Source organism: Typopeltis vanoorti, chromosome 26, assembly GCF_054136105.1.
Source record: "Typopeltis vanoorti isolate ZY-2024b chromosome 26, IOZ_Tvanoo_1.0, whole genome shotgun sequence".
NCBI classification, from domain to species: domain Eukaryota; kingdom Metazoa; phylum Arthropoda; class Arachnida; order Uropygi; family Thelyphonidae; genus Typopeltis; species Typopeltis vanoorti.
The window spans coordinates 21,387,680-21,402,697 of record NC_143574.1 but is presented as its reverse complement, the minus strand read 5'-3'; the positions used below and the strand labels follow the sequence as shown (position 1 = coordinate 21,402,697).

General features: G+C 36.6%; 1 protein-coding gene across 1 annotated transcript in view; it reads right to left on the bottom strand.

Annotated features, from left to right (window-relative positions):
• LOC150092398 (laminin subunit gamma-1-like) overlaps nt 1-15,018 on the bottom strand; it is a 245,090-nt gene that overhangs the window by 220,714 nt on the left and 9,358 nt on the right. Inside the window, exons 2-5 of the mRNA XM_090415061.1 lie at nt 14,760-14,945; nt 13,414-13,531; nt 11,454-11,561; nt 10,284-10,420 (exon numbers count right to left, since the gene is read on the bottom strand). Coding sequence (XP_090271187.1) covers nt 10,284-10,420; nt 11,454-11,561; nt 13,414-13,531; nt 14,760-14,945 — 549 coding nt within the window. The remainder of the gene's footprint in view (nt 1-10,283; nt 10,421-11,453; nt 11,562-13,413; nt 13,532-14,759; nt 14,946-15,018) is intronic.

The following is a 15,018-nucleotide window of genomic DNA, read 5'->3' as shown; positions in this document are numbered from 1 at the left end:
TAAGTGGAGGAGGTTCCAAATCAAAATTTTCCTGGTGGGAGGGCTCCACATTTTCTTTATCCACTCTTCTGTTAGTAATGATCCGTTCCTGTCTTTGATGACATTCAATTTGTACACATTTGCGAAAACGTTTTTTTTTTCTTCTTCTAATTTTGCGTATAACTAAAGCCATCGACAGGATTTTAGGGCCCCCGTAATAATAATATTTCTGCGGTTGCTTATTATATTAGGGTTTTTGCTTATCCCTTTTGATGCGTTTATACAGTGTATAAAATTAACAAGCATGATTCCGTTTTCATCCTAAAGAATGCTAAAATGCCTGATTCATCATTAGTTTTTTGTTTTAATCTGTTACACATTTATATCATTCGGGTCGTTATCGAAACCGTTGAAAAAATATTTATTGTATTCTTTATGTATGGTTAGTCTAGAGCAGGAGTGGGCAACCCTTGGCATGTATGCCAAACGTGGCACGCAAACGACTTTTTTTCAGCACGCAATCCAGGGCTCACCTTCAAAAATAATTAAATAAATAAATACATTTCAAACATCTTCGCTGACTTGTATATTTTAACTTAATATAATACAATTTTATTAAGTACAGCGATACCAAATAAAAATGCAATAAAGAAGCAAACCCTACCAACTATTTTAGTAATAATAAGTGAAAAGAAAATAAACAAAGATCCTACTTCCACGCCATCTATCTCCGCGATATACTGATATAAGTTTCATCTAGTTCAGTTGTTGCATAATTCGTCAGGCTGCCACATGTGGCGTGACTCCTTTACGATCATTTGATTAGAAGTATTTATTGTCAATTAACATGTTTAACTTATTATATATAAAAGCAAATTTCCTTCACACTGCCATAAACATACCATATTTACTCGAATATAACTCGCACTTTTTTCCCCAAAAAATTAAAGCTAAAAATCGTGGTGCGATATGTATGTTGGGATTTTCGGAAACTAAAGTTTTCAGTTTTTTTCGTAAAAATCCCCACATATATCTCGCACCGCTATTGCTATTTCCTAGAGAGCAGTTTCCTCGTGTGCATCTTACCCAAATAGGCACTACCAAGTGGTCACTTACGCTTGGATACGCTGACAGTTTGTCGGCATGAAACGTTCAGATCGTAGTTTTCGATCTTAGTTTCGCTTACTGGCTGAAAAACAATAAGGGATTTTTATCCCCTTAACTGTTCAACCTCGCCAGAAAAAAAATAGCCGTTTGGCTTTTCATCGTGTAGGTTTGTAAACTTAATTTATATTAATATTAATCAATTTATTAATAATAAAATTAATATATTAATTAATTTCCCTATATGTCTTTTTGACTTTTTTTGTAGTATTTTTGGTGTGTATTGAGAAGGGCGGCAATGCTCTAGCTACGCAACTGACCAGATCTGTGCACAATAGTCCAAATGCGGCCTTATTAATGCCTTATAGAGTGGGACAATCACTTCCTTATCCCTGCTTGTCAGTGTGTTCTTCAATAACCATGTAATTTGATGTGAAGTTTTGGCAATCCTTGCAATATGCCCTCGAAACTTAAGTTCTCTGTCCACAATAACTCCCAAGTCCCTAGTCTTATCAATTTCTTGCAGTTCAGTTCCATTAATATAGTACACAGCACGTGATCTCATCCTTCTAAAGTGCATCACCTTACACTCGGCCACGTTAAACTGGCAGCCATTTAGTTTAGCCCAAACCGTCAGCCTATTTAAGTCATCCTGCAAGGTATCCACATCATCTGAATTGACATCACTCTTCCCAGTTTTGCATCATCAGCAAACAAATGGATATTTCTTTTCAAAGTATTCCCAATATCATTGATGTACAAATTAAATAATAGAGGACAGCACTGAGCCCTGAAGCACACCACTAGTCACTTGCCTTCTACTGGACTCTGCTCCACCATAAACCACTCTTTGATCTATCCACTAGCCACCCTCGAATCCAAATCACTAGCCTCGGATCCATACCCATTTGCTCCAATTTATGCAACAGAGTCCTATCTTGTCAAATGCCTGTGCAAAGTCCAGCAGGATCACTGAATAAGGATTTCCTTTATCCAACTCCATTGTTACTTCATTATAGAAAGTAAGCAAATTACTAAGGCAAGATCTATCCTTCACAAAACCATGTTGCCCCTTATAAAGTATATTGCTGTCCACCCAGTCCTGAATTCTAATTTTTATCAATTTCTCCAAAACCTTAACCACCACACCCGATATACTAATTGGTCTATAATTTGCTACCTCAGTCCTGGAATCTCCCCCCCGCGTTATGCAGTGGAATAATTTCCCCCTCTTTCCACTCTATTGACACTTTACCAGAACTGAGGCTTAAATTAAACAGCCAAGTTAGAGGAGGTCTTCCACATTCTCGTAACACATGAGCCGAAATGCCATCTAACCCAATGGCATTGTTAGCATTAAGGTTCTGTAATATACTAAGCACCTCAAATTCTTCTATCACCAGACTCTCATCAGTCAATAATACATTCGGCACTGCAATATCACAACCAAGATGGTACACGTTTTGCAAAATGATCACTAAGCAACTCAACTATTCCATTAGCTTCTGTAATTTCCTTACCATCAACTTTTTAAAGTCATTCTTCCACAGTTATTTCTCCTTTTACTTGCCACATAGCGAAAGAACTCCTTGGGATTTTTATTAGACTCATCGGCTAGCTTCCTCTCATAATTAGCTTTGGCCTTCCTTACCATGCAGGTTACCCTTCTTGTCTGTACCTCATACTACCATGGGAATACTCATCACCATTTTCTTTATACTTTCACCACAACTTTTTCTTTATCTGCAACTCTCGCTTAATAATATTATTCATCCCTCTTACTCCGACCTGATTCCTCCTCCTGACTCTGGGAATACAGTCAGATACAGCTTTCATTAAATATTCCTTGATAATCTCCTATGTATGATCAATATCTCTCCCCTTTAAATAACAGAATATTCAGTACATAATATAATCTCCCAAGTCAAGACCACATGATTATTTTCCCCAGGTGGAGACAGTGTATCTAAATTACTTACTGATATGTTCTCTGATGCTATGACCAGATCTAACACTCTCAAATCTCTTGTCCCATCCTTTACATGCTGTCTCAGGGAGTTATTTCTTAACAGTTGTATAAACTTCAATTCCTTTGTTCCCTGAGACCATTCCTTCTCCCAATCTATGTCCCCATAGTTAAACTCCCCCATAATAATTACATGTCCTCCACTCATCTTACTAATTTGCTAATGCATATCATCTACATTCTCCCTTATACCCTTTGGATTATAGCAGCAACCAATTACATATTTCATCCTGTTGATTTCTATCTCACACCAGACAGCCTCAAATGAACTACCCTATGCATGCCTGTCACCTTGAGGCACTTCTACCATTTTTGGTTTTATCATTAGTAAAACTCCTCCCCCATTCTGTCCTCTCTATCCTTTCCAAAGATACCATATCCGTTACATTCAATTCCTATGAGTAAATCATTTTTAGTTAGCCAAGTCTCATTCTTCTTCTTCTACGCGTTATTCCCGCTTCCCATGCAGGGTCCGCGTGTTACTTTAGATGCGACTTCTTGTTAGTACTACTCCCAACCGACCCGTCGCCTGGTCTGCCGCTGGGGAGTGATATATTTTGGACTGTAGAGGCGTATGTTCACGGGCCGGTTTGCTTGTTTGCAGGATGAAAAACGCCAGATAAACTGGCGGAAAAACCCTACTGACCGCGCCCAAGACCGGCTAACTTGGCTATGCCTGAGGAAGATCCTCAAATTCCTCACGTCTACAACGGGAATCGAACCTGGGACACTCCTTCCCCAAGCATATGGTTGCGAAGCGCAAAGCCACTAGGCTAACCACGCGGTTAGTTAGCCAAGTCTCATTAATTGCTATAATTTTGGCCAAGTAGAACTAAGTAATGACATAAATTCATCACACTTATTCCGAATACTTCGGGTATTAGTATACCCGAAGTATTCGGGTATACTAATACCCGAATAAACATACATAAACTGCAATGCTCCTTTCCCCATAATCACACTATGTGCGAATTAGCCCACTTTGAATACCTTTAAAATTCTGAGTATAATGAATCTCCATTTCACAGTTATTATTGACGTTAGTACTATTTACAGCTAACTCTAATACCATGTCATTATTTCTGACAACCCTCCTCGTTCCCTCCCATTCTAATAACTCTCGTTTCCATGGTGTTAAGCCCCCATTTGTTCATTAAACAGTAACTTCTATAAACGCTTACTCCCATACTTATTCAAATGTAGACCATTATCGGCATATAATTCTTTTCTCCCATAAAACTCCTCCCATATATCCACACATCCCACCCCTCTTTTCCTACACTTCCTAGCTAACATTTCATTCATCATCAATGTCCTCCTCATTTCTCGGCTATCATATCTGGCAACACACTGACAATCCTAACACTCTTACTCTTAAACCTAACAATCTCTAACATCACCCTCAAAATCGCTTGCCATACGATTTACGCTGTTTCTCAGGTTGCCAGATTTTGGAAAACCAAATACGGGACAATTTGGTGAGTTGGTTTTACAAAATAAGTATTAATACTTTTGGAAGTGGAACTAATGCTCAATTTGCGTTTCTGAGTGTTAATGTGTTGTGTAATATCCGATCGTCCCCCATGTGCAATACTAATCGTTCGTCTACAGATTTGGTATTCAACTTCGTCGTTATGTTTACTTTTTGCAAAAAAAATCGATTCTTTCGAATAATCATCGTTAAAAACGCATTTTTGTTTTGGCATTGGTAAGGGCTTAAGGCGTTTGCACACCACCGCACTAGGCCGCACGAAGGAAGTCTTGGTTTCGAGTCTAGTCGGCGACTAGAGGAAATTTTTCTAAGCCTTTTTTCGACCGGTTCCCGAGTTAGTCGATCTCTGGCACGGGCAAGCAGGTTTTTCCTCCCGGAAACTCGGGTTTTTCGTCCTGTAAACTCAAGAAAATCGACCGTAGAACCCACATTATTTCAGACATTAAATATATTGTGTTACGGTTAGAGACCACGAGATGGCGGCACATTTGAGCCGTCTCTCTTCACTGCGTACCGCTTAATTAGTGATAGCCTTGGGCCATCTGTCTCTGATTGGGTACCAGTGGAGATTGAACTGCCCACTCAGTCTCCAAAAAAAGTTAGATAGGGCTAAATGGCCTCGCCTACTCCCGTATATACGGGAATAAAAAGGCGTTAGCTGATTTTTTTTTTTTTTGTATAATTAATAAATAAAATTAATTTACTTTTAATTATATATTGTATGTATTAACCAAATATCGTACATTCGAAAAGAGCGAGATATTATTTTTTCAATAATTATTGAAATAACATCCATGTATTGTACCACTGTATAATGTCCACATAAGAACTGTGTGGACATTATAGCAGTGGACAAAAACACAAAATAAAAATACTTATACTAAATAAAAAGCGACCTCGAATTGTCAGTTTTTATGGCTTACAAATCAATTTATGTTGGATTATTGGAAAAGAATATTAAAAATTATAATTGCTTAATATAATGTTTATAATTTTATCTTTTCATTAAAATATGGGACATTAGGCTGTCCCTAAAAGTACAATACGGAACAGCAAAATTTGACGTAAAATACGGGAAGTCTGGCAAGCTTAATTAAACCTCTATATTCCTATCTTTATCTCCTTGTAAAAAAAAAATGCGGAAATAATATGCATGCACCACGATTTCCGTGAAGAAGTTTCAACATACACGTTTTTGACGCGAGCCGTGATTGTAAAGAATACCCTATCGCCATAGCCATACTTATACTTTTTCCGAGGCGCTAGAGTGTTCCAGGGGCCCCGTTTTTCATTGTTTGGAACCCTTTAGCCTCAGTTTTTCAGGGGAATCACAGGTAAAACCTCGTGCGCCTGTGCATGAGTATTGCCTTACCTATTACTTTGATTACGACACTTTCAAGTGCTCACTGTGGGAACTCACTACGCCACTAAACATAATAAACCTTCTCTAGAGAGTGCGTTGTTTTTGCCACCATTACCATTTGTATTTTTGTCTGCAAACTGTGTATATTCTTTACTAGTTTTTGCTTCCTTTTTAGGTTTAATCATTTATGATTCTAAATCTATAGTCATAGAGCCTGTGTAGCTCAGTAGAAGTGGCGTTTGCACTCTATGGCGCTTGACCGTGTGAAGAAAGGATTTGGTGGTTCAAATCTAGTCGCCGACTAGAGGAAATTTTTCTAAGCCTTTTTTTGCGGCCGGTTCCCGAATTAGTCGATCTCTGGCACGGGCTAGCGGATTTTTTCTCCCAGAAACTCGGGTTTTTCGTCCCGTAAACTCAAGAAAATCGACCGTAGAACCCACACTATTTTCAGACATTAAAAATATTGTGTTAGGGTGAGGGACCACGAGATGGCGGCACTAGCTTGCCGCCTTCTTCACTGCGTACCGATGAATCAGTGATAGCCTTGGGCCAGCTATCTCTCTGATTGGCTACCAGTGGAGATTGAACTGCCCACTCAGTCTCCAAAAGTTAGATAGGGTAAACGGCCTGGCCTACTCCCTATATGGGAACAAATAGGTGTTAGCTGATTTTTTTTTTTAATCTATAGTCATTCCATTAATTATCTTCCTTGTTTACTGTTTGTATTCACTTTCATTTTCGGCTGTTTAATGGACGCTTCTAAACGTCACATAACTGAGCTTCTTACTGAACAACTTTCTCATATTTTACGTTTCGACTCATCACTTTCAGCTTCAAAATTCTTATCATCCCTACTTTCTGAAGGGATGTGCATTTAACCAGATATGTGCATTTAACAATCCTTAATATGATCTAAATTTTATATTCTATGCAAATTTACATTTCGTTGGTGCAGGGGAGTGGCTCCATTCACCAAATACGTTTAGCTATTTTCCATTATTGTTAAATGCACTATTTAGAAAAAAATCAGCTAACACCTTTATTCCTTTTAGGGAGTAGGCGAGGTCTACGTTTTAGCCCTATCTAATTTTTGGAGACTGAGTGGGCAGTTCAGTCTCCACCGAAAGCCAATCAGAGCTAGCTGACCCAAGACTATCACTAATTATAAGCTGGTTCCGATGAAGCGACGACCGATATGTCACGCACCACCTCCGTCCCTAACACAATATGTTATTGTCTGAAGTAATGTGGGTTCTACACTCGATTTTCTTGAGTTTGTAGGAAGAAAAATCCGCTTGCCCATACTAGAGATAGACTAATGCGGGAACTAGTCGATGAAAGGCTTAAAGAAAGTTCTTGAATCAGATAATAGACAAAAACGTAACCCTTTCTTCGGACGACTAAGCGCAGAGGATGCAAAAGTCACTTCCACTCAGACTATATTATTAAACCAACAATAAATGAAAATGAAATGTATTGTCACATCATCCTCCAGTTGGTGAAATTGACCTTGAAATGACTTCTCAGACCCAAACACTCTCCCTCCCATGTCATCTCTATCCTTTCTTACTTACTCACATTCCCTTCCTAATCCAATCCGCATGTTTCACGCAGTATCCTTTCCCATCCACCTTGACTTACCCCATTTCCCCTTTTGTGTTGTATTCGTGCCTTTTCATTTCCTTTACTACTACTCACAAGTCCCCCCATCCTTTCTTGTTCTTTCACGTCATCTCGCACCACACACCTAATAATGGAATCTCCATACAGTCACCATCGAATCATTCGTTCCAACTTTCGCATGGTCATCTTTCTTTCTATTTTTCTTCACTCTTCCATCTTCCATACATGTATATAATTCTCTTCATATGAATACACTTCATCTCATGCATCATCTTAACTAATGGCTCAGTTAAGTAAGTTTGAGCGAGGTTAGTAGTTGGAAGGGGACCAATCGTTCGATGCTGTTGGCACACTCTCCCTCGATGAGTCTTTGGACTCCCTGGAGGTGTCAAATCATCATCATAATAATCTTCACCATCTCCGCTTTCAGGACCAGATAAGTACAAGAAATATAAGACACCGATTTAAGATATAAGACATCATTATAATAGTCGACTGACTATTATCATGATGCAAATGATCAAAAGTATCATGAATAATCAAGTAATATAAGCCATGAACTAATGCTTCATTAGATTCACGTAACCTTGATACTTTGATATAAGGCTGAATATTAACAAAATCAGCAGTGGTTAAACCGGGTTTCTTATTGTCAGCAGTTAACATAATATCCTGATGCATTCAGTCGGAGGATACACTGTCTTAATAATAATAATAATAATAATGCGATGATATACGTGTATATTGTTAATTATTATTATTGTTGTTGTGACTTCGTCGAATTAATAGACTCATCATAGGCGGCACCAACACCGTTATATTTATAATATTGCACCTTAATACGAGGGTGGTGTGAAAGATTCTCGGCCTCGGCCATAGATGGCAACACTATCGACAAGGTTTTTTTCCTAAGTTGGTACATCTGTCATAAGCATCCATGTGAAATTGCAAGTCATTGTATCAAGTAGTTTGTTTTATACAGCTGTCTGAAGTAAAAGTGTTGTCATTATCCCTTGAAATGGATAAAATTGAATTCGTGCGGTTATAAAATTCTTTGTAAAAGAAGGTTTAACGTCAAAAGAAATTCATTCGAAGTTCATAAAAAATTTATGGGCACTCTTCTTCTTTTTCGACAATTCAGAAATGGGCTACCGAGTTTAAACGTGGCAATACCAGCCTTGAAGTTGATCCATATGAAGGCCGTCCAAAATGTGTAACAACACTAGAAATCATTGATCAAGTGCACGATATGGTATTAGATGAACGGCGACTCAAAGTGCGTGAAATTGCTGAGACTATAGGCATTTCAAAAGAACGTGTAGGATATATTTTGCATGAAGAATTGCAAATGAAAAAGCTTCGCGCAAGATGGGTGCCTCGCTTGCTCACAGCAGATCAAGAACGCACTCGCATGAAAATCTCCGAACAGTGCTTGGAGCGTTTTAAGAAGAATAACCCTTGATTTTGTGCGTCGATTTATTACCATAGATGAGACTTGGATTCACCATTACACACCAGAATACAAACAGCAGTCAAAACAGTGGACAGAAGCCGGTTGTTCAGCGCCAAAGAAGACAAAGTCGGTTCCATCAGCAGGAAAGGTCATGGCATCGTTGTTTTGGGATGCTAAAGGCATTTTGTTTATTAATTATCTTGAAAAGGGTAAAACAATAACCGGGGAATATTACTCCGATCTTTAAACCAGACTAGACGAAAAAATTCGTGAGAAAAGACCCGGTTTGCAGATGGAAAAAAATAATCTTTCATGAGGACAGTGCATCTGCCCACAAAGGTGTTTTGGCAATGGGAAAATTAAGGGATCTGCACTATGAATTGTTAGAACATATACCTTATTCCCCCAGATTTGGCTCCCTCTGAATTCTATCTCTTCCCAAAACTGAAACTCTTCCTCGCTGGTCAGCATTTTTCTTCGAATCAAAAGGTGATTTGCATCTGTAGAGGGGTATTTTGCAGATCTTACTGAGAACCACTACAGGGATGGGATAATTGCGCTAGAGCATCACTGGAATAAATGTATTAGTCTTAAGGGAGATTATGTTGAAAAATAAAAATAATTTCGAAATTATAAATTCGTTTTTTCATTGTTAGGCCGAGAACTTTTCAGACCACCCTGGTAAGTTCATTGTGGACACCCATTTAGTGTCTTGCGGTTTATTTTTTGTTTTAGTTACACTTAATGTCTGCGCTTCATGCTGTTTTGAGAGAGAGTGCGGAAAAGCCCGTCTGAGTTTAGTGTTTTTTTTTTTTCTTCAGTAGTTGTTGTTGAAGTTTTTAAAAATGCTGAGTTGAGTTGAGAGGACATTATGGATACAGTAATTAATTAATAAACCACCATTCGCTTATAAAATATGCCTTCTTGGCCATAATTACACTCATATACCACCAAGAAGATGCTTCTTATTGTCCTCCAGCCCCGTTTCCCTCCCTGCAATAAATAACGGGCCTGTTTCAATTTTCAAAACAGACATAACAGACAGACATAAAAAACAGGTATACATCGTTTCACTAGCCACGCATGGGCGATGTGAAATGACCCTCATGACTATGAGGTTGGTTTCAATAAATTCTTAGTATAACTGTCCGTTTAGTTTATCTTACAACTATATTGGGGTATCTTTTATAATACTTATAAGGCTTTATAATAATTATCATCTTGTATAGTAAAACAACATTACCGTCATTGAAGTTGCTTTCGATAATTTTCTTATAGAAGCCACGCGCACTCGTGCAGACACTAGAATGTCCATAGCAAAAGCACCTCACACAGCCAAACTCGTTTTTCACTTGTAAATCAAAAAATCCTGGTTTGCACCTAAAAAGAAAATATTTAAGGGGAAAAAAAGCTGTATTTACGACATATCTTATTAATTATGGCAGTTAATGAGATCCCGAAATACATTAAATGCTTATATTAATGTATTATATAGAATTAGAAAGAATAAAAAGCAAATAGATTCATTACCCTCCAAAATAAATAAATTATTTAAATAAATAAAACATACTACTACTAATAATAATATTTATAAAATTTTGGCAAGATCTTCTCTACTGTATGGAGCATAAAAACTGAAGAAGAAAAAAAGAATAATAAATTAATATTAATAATAAAGGAAGGGCCTGTCTTATAAGATGCTTCCATTTTTCTACCTTTTTTTTTTTTTTTTTTTTTTTGTAACAAAGATCTGTACGCTGTTGGTATTTGGTTTAGTTACGAACCTATATCACAAACTCTTTGTAAAAACCCTTCCATGTTTTGGAAACAAAAGCAGTACAGTAACGAGGGTATGAAGCGCCTATGGGAAGTTTCTAACGTGCGCCCCTTAACCCAAAAATGACAAAAATTTAGAAAAATTTAAATGTAACAAGTTAAATTTTACTAAATGCAATATATTAAATACTTAATATTAACTCCATCAAAATGAGTTGCAGAATTTATGTCTAAAGCGGCGTATTGCCGAAATTTAAAAATACAATATAAAATAGCGGACTTTTATATCTATTTATTTATTTTTATTTTTTACGTTTTGCGCCCCAAACCTCGTTGCGCCCGTGGCGCGCGGATCTTTCGCCACGCCCTCGTTACGGCACTGAACAGAAGCTATGTTTGGTTTCCATAGTATGATTTCCGAGTTATCTAACTCCACTTTGCGGCTTGGATGGCCGAGTGGTTAGCGTATCCATCCAAAAGGCTGCGTGTACGAATCCCACCAGGGACATAAGATGTTTGGATTGAGGAGGTTCACAAATCAGTCTACTAATATCTCTGTAGAGACAAGAAAAGAAAAAAGTTATCATATAACAATATTATTTCAGAAAAAGAATGAAGAAAACTAAACACGACCTACCTGTCACAACGCTGTCCTTCAACATTTTCCTTACAGGGGCATTTTCCCAATTCAGGATCGCAGGAAGACGAATCAAGAGCAACTCCAGCATCATGACAGCCACACGCTCTACAGTTAAAATAAACTTAATAAACGTGTATAGAAATAAGTTATGCATTAGTTGATAAGTTAGCTAAGATAAGCAATTTCTTCAAATCTCATATACGCTACCGAAATGTCTGTTTGATAAAAATGGTTAAAAAAAAAAATGAGCATAAAAATTTACAGTCAAGAACATATTTTTCGTGTGCATGCATTTTTATTGGTTACAACGTTTAAAGCACTTTAATCTGTGCTTTAACACACACACACACGCGCGCGCGCGCAAGCACGCACGCTAGTCACGTAACACGAATACTTTGTAAGATTAATTCTGAAGACAACAATGATATTAGTGATTTATAAATGATCCATTAACAATGCTATTATTGGTAGGTATTGATACTAAGAGATCATGATTTTATTCAATATAATTTTATGGTATCATAAACGGAAAAACTAGTATAATGGCTCTTATCTCTCCTATAGGAAAATAAAGTTCCCCTTGTTACGTAATTTCTAAAGCAAAGTGCTTATTTATCTAAGCTGTAACGATTCTAGGTCTGCAAAAGAAAGCATTCGATCCTAGTCAGAATTAGTCAATCTTTGACGTAGGCATGCAGAGTATTTCTTGGAAAGTAACACGGGCTAAAAATTCGAAACTGAGAAAATCGACCGTAAAACACATCAGGAACGAACATCATCTCTCGTCTGTGATGGCATGGAAATACACTCGACCTCGGAGATAATAAAAGATGAAGACCGGCTCCTTACCGATTTCCAAATGTTAGGACTGAAAGAATGATCCTTTTGGGAGATGAAAAGGTACTGGAGGATTATCATTAAAGAACTAAGTTGTGGCGGCTCGTGGCTTGAAATCGTGGGGGTGCTGCCAGGAGTGTAGTCGGGCCAGGGCGACGCCCTGGTACTTTTTTTAAAACTATCAAATTTTTTAAATTCATTATAATAAATTATAAGAATTATAATAATGAGACTTATAAGGCATTTCCAGCTTTCGGTCAAAAAATTATTCATTAATTATATCAAAATAAATTAGATTTTTTTAAATTTTAATTATATTTATAATCACTTATTTGTTATTATTCCAAAATTTTGCACACAGGCGCCGGACACTAATGGCGCGCCCCTGGACATTGCTTACAAGAAACAACGAGCCAGTGCCTTATCAAGCCATATCCTTTTCTCAGCTGATCCTAATGATGAAACCCCAAGAAAAATCATCCTCAACCATGAACATCTAAATAACAACTTAAGCTACAACCTCCCAGATAGTCATTCAGCTGTTATCATGTACTGGCGTTCACGAGATGCTGCAAACATGCACTCTCCCAACAATGCAACAAACGAAAGAACAGCTCACTTCACCGGCCATTATGGATCAAATACGCATCCTCATACGCTTCGTATCCATCATATATTTCAATGTAATATCAATGGTATTACAATTTTAATATGCACTTCGCATCCATGATAACTTTGACGTCTATAGACGTCTTGGCCGGTAGCGTGGTTAAATACAACTACAACGTTTTCATGCTAATTATGTATAGAGACTCTCTATGTTGTTCATAGTTTCTTTAAGCTTCACTGTTTAGTGTTTTTTCTTTTCTTTTATAATGTCACCTGATGAAGGCTGTTATAAGCCGAAACTAGTCGTGTTTTACTATTAAACCTTTTTTTACTTAACTCTCGGTTTAAGTCATTCAACTCTATTTTTACAATTTTTTTTTAATTTTTTTTTTTTTTTACTAAGGTTTAATCGGATTTCCGATTCAAGATTAATTTTAATCTCGCTCTTTCTCTCTTTCACTTGTTACCCTTGGATATCGAATGTCGATGAAAATACGAACATAACAGATACCTGCATCCTCTTTCTGAAAAGTCAAAGTAATTGGTTGCGCAATGATCACACTGACGCCCTTCCACTCCAAGTTTGCAGGGGCATTGTCCGTTTTCGTGACACTGACGATCTAGTGATCCTGTAAAAAAAAAAAAAAAAATACTGTGAGTATAGACAACAAATATTATACTGAAAAAAAAAAAAAAAAAAAAAAAACCGCACACGAAATTGAAAAGCAGTCGAATCGCAGGAAAGTTATTTTCTTAATTGAAGTCTGTTGCAAAAATGATTGAGGTCTGTTTTTTAATTGTTTGCAAAAATGTATTTATATTTACATCGCTTGAATTATTCCACGCGCCACACGTGGTTGCGTATTCGAATATTCATTAATTTACTGTGTTAAAATCGGAGTATTCTAGAATTGTAGGAAGCTGAAAATATTCACATTGAAGCAATAAGTCTTTTAATAATAAAATAAATAATAATAATAATAAATAAAAATAATAATAACACTTCAGCATTTTGCGCATGAACAACTTAAGCAACGACTGCTTTTAGATCTTATTATCTTTTATCTCTTAAATAGTATATAATTTTAAGCTATTAGTTAATAAATTTATATAATAAATTGCGCATTTAAATATTTAAATGTAAGTACTTAAATTTAAGTAATATTTAAGTAATTAAATTAAATATCGATTCAAATACATAATCTAATATCTTTTATTCGCTTAAGCCCTAATAGGTCGATTTTTTGAGATTCAGGGTTAAAGCCCAAATTTCCTGTAGAAAAACTCTACTTGCGCGAGCCAACGATCGACTGATCAAACAGGTCAAAGAAATACCTAAAAAAAAAGTTCCTGTAGAACAGGGATCGGCAAACTTTTTAGATCATTGACCCCTTCATGGAATCCTTGATCCCTCATCGATCCCCATCATGTTAAATAAATGAATAAATGTTATCAATAATAAATTTCTCGATTTAAAAATAATAATTCCTTCACCCTTTTATTTCATTATTGCTTCTCGATAAGAAATGTTTAAAAAAAAAAATTAAAGAAATTTATAAAGAACATTAAAAATTTACTTACATTTATTAATTAAATATTAAAATATTAAATACTCTTGCGAATACTGTCAGCACTTCTTACTATCAGGGGGGGGCGGCCATTTATGGGCACTATAACTTGAGGGTACACAAGTGGAAAAAGGTTGGGAACCGCTGCTCTAGATAATGATTGTTAATTTTAAATCAAAATAATGTGATTAATTTCGGATTTTAGTTTATTTTATCGTATTTTTTGAAAGTTTTTTTTGCAATAATGCATTACTTATTATATTAGTCTAATGTTAAATGAATGACTTACCTACGGGACTACAGTGACAATGAACACATTCATTATCTTTCCCTCTATAGTGAAAAGGAAGGCATCTTTCGCAATGAGGTCCTTCTGTGTTGTCCGCACAGTTGGCGCAACGACCTCCATGGCCTGTTCTTTCGTATAATTCACGGTCGAAGTGGCATCGACGCGATTTACCATTGCAATTGCAAGCTATATGAAACAAGAAAATAAAGGATTTAATCAATCTATAAGATCAATAACATAACAATTAAATTTACAATTA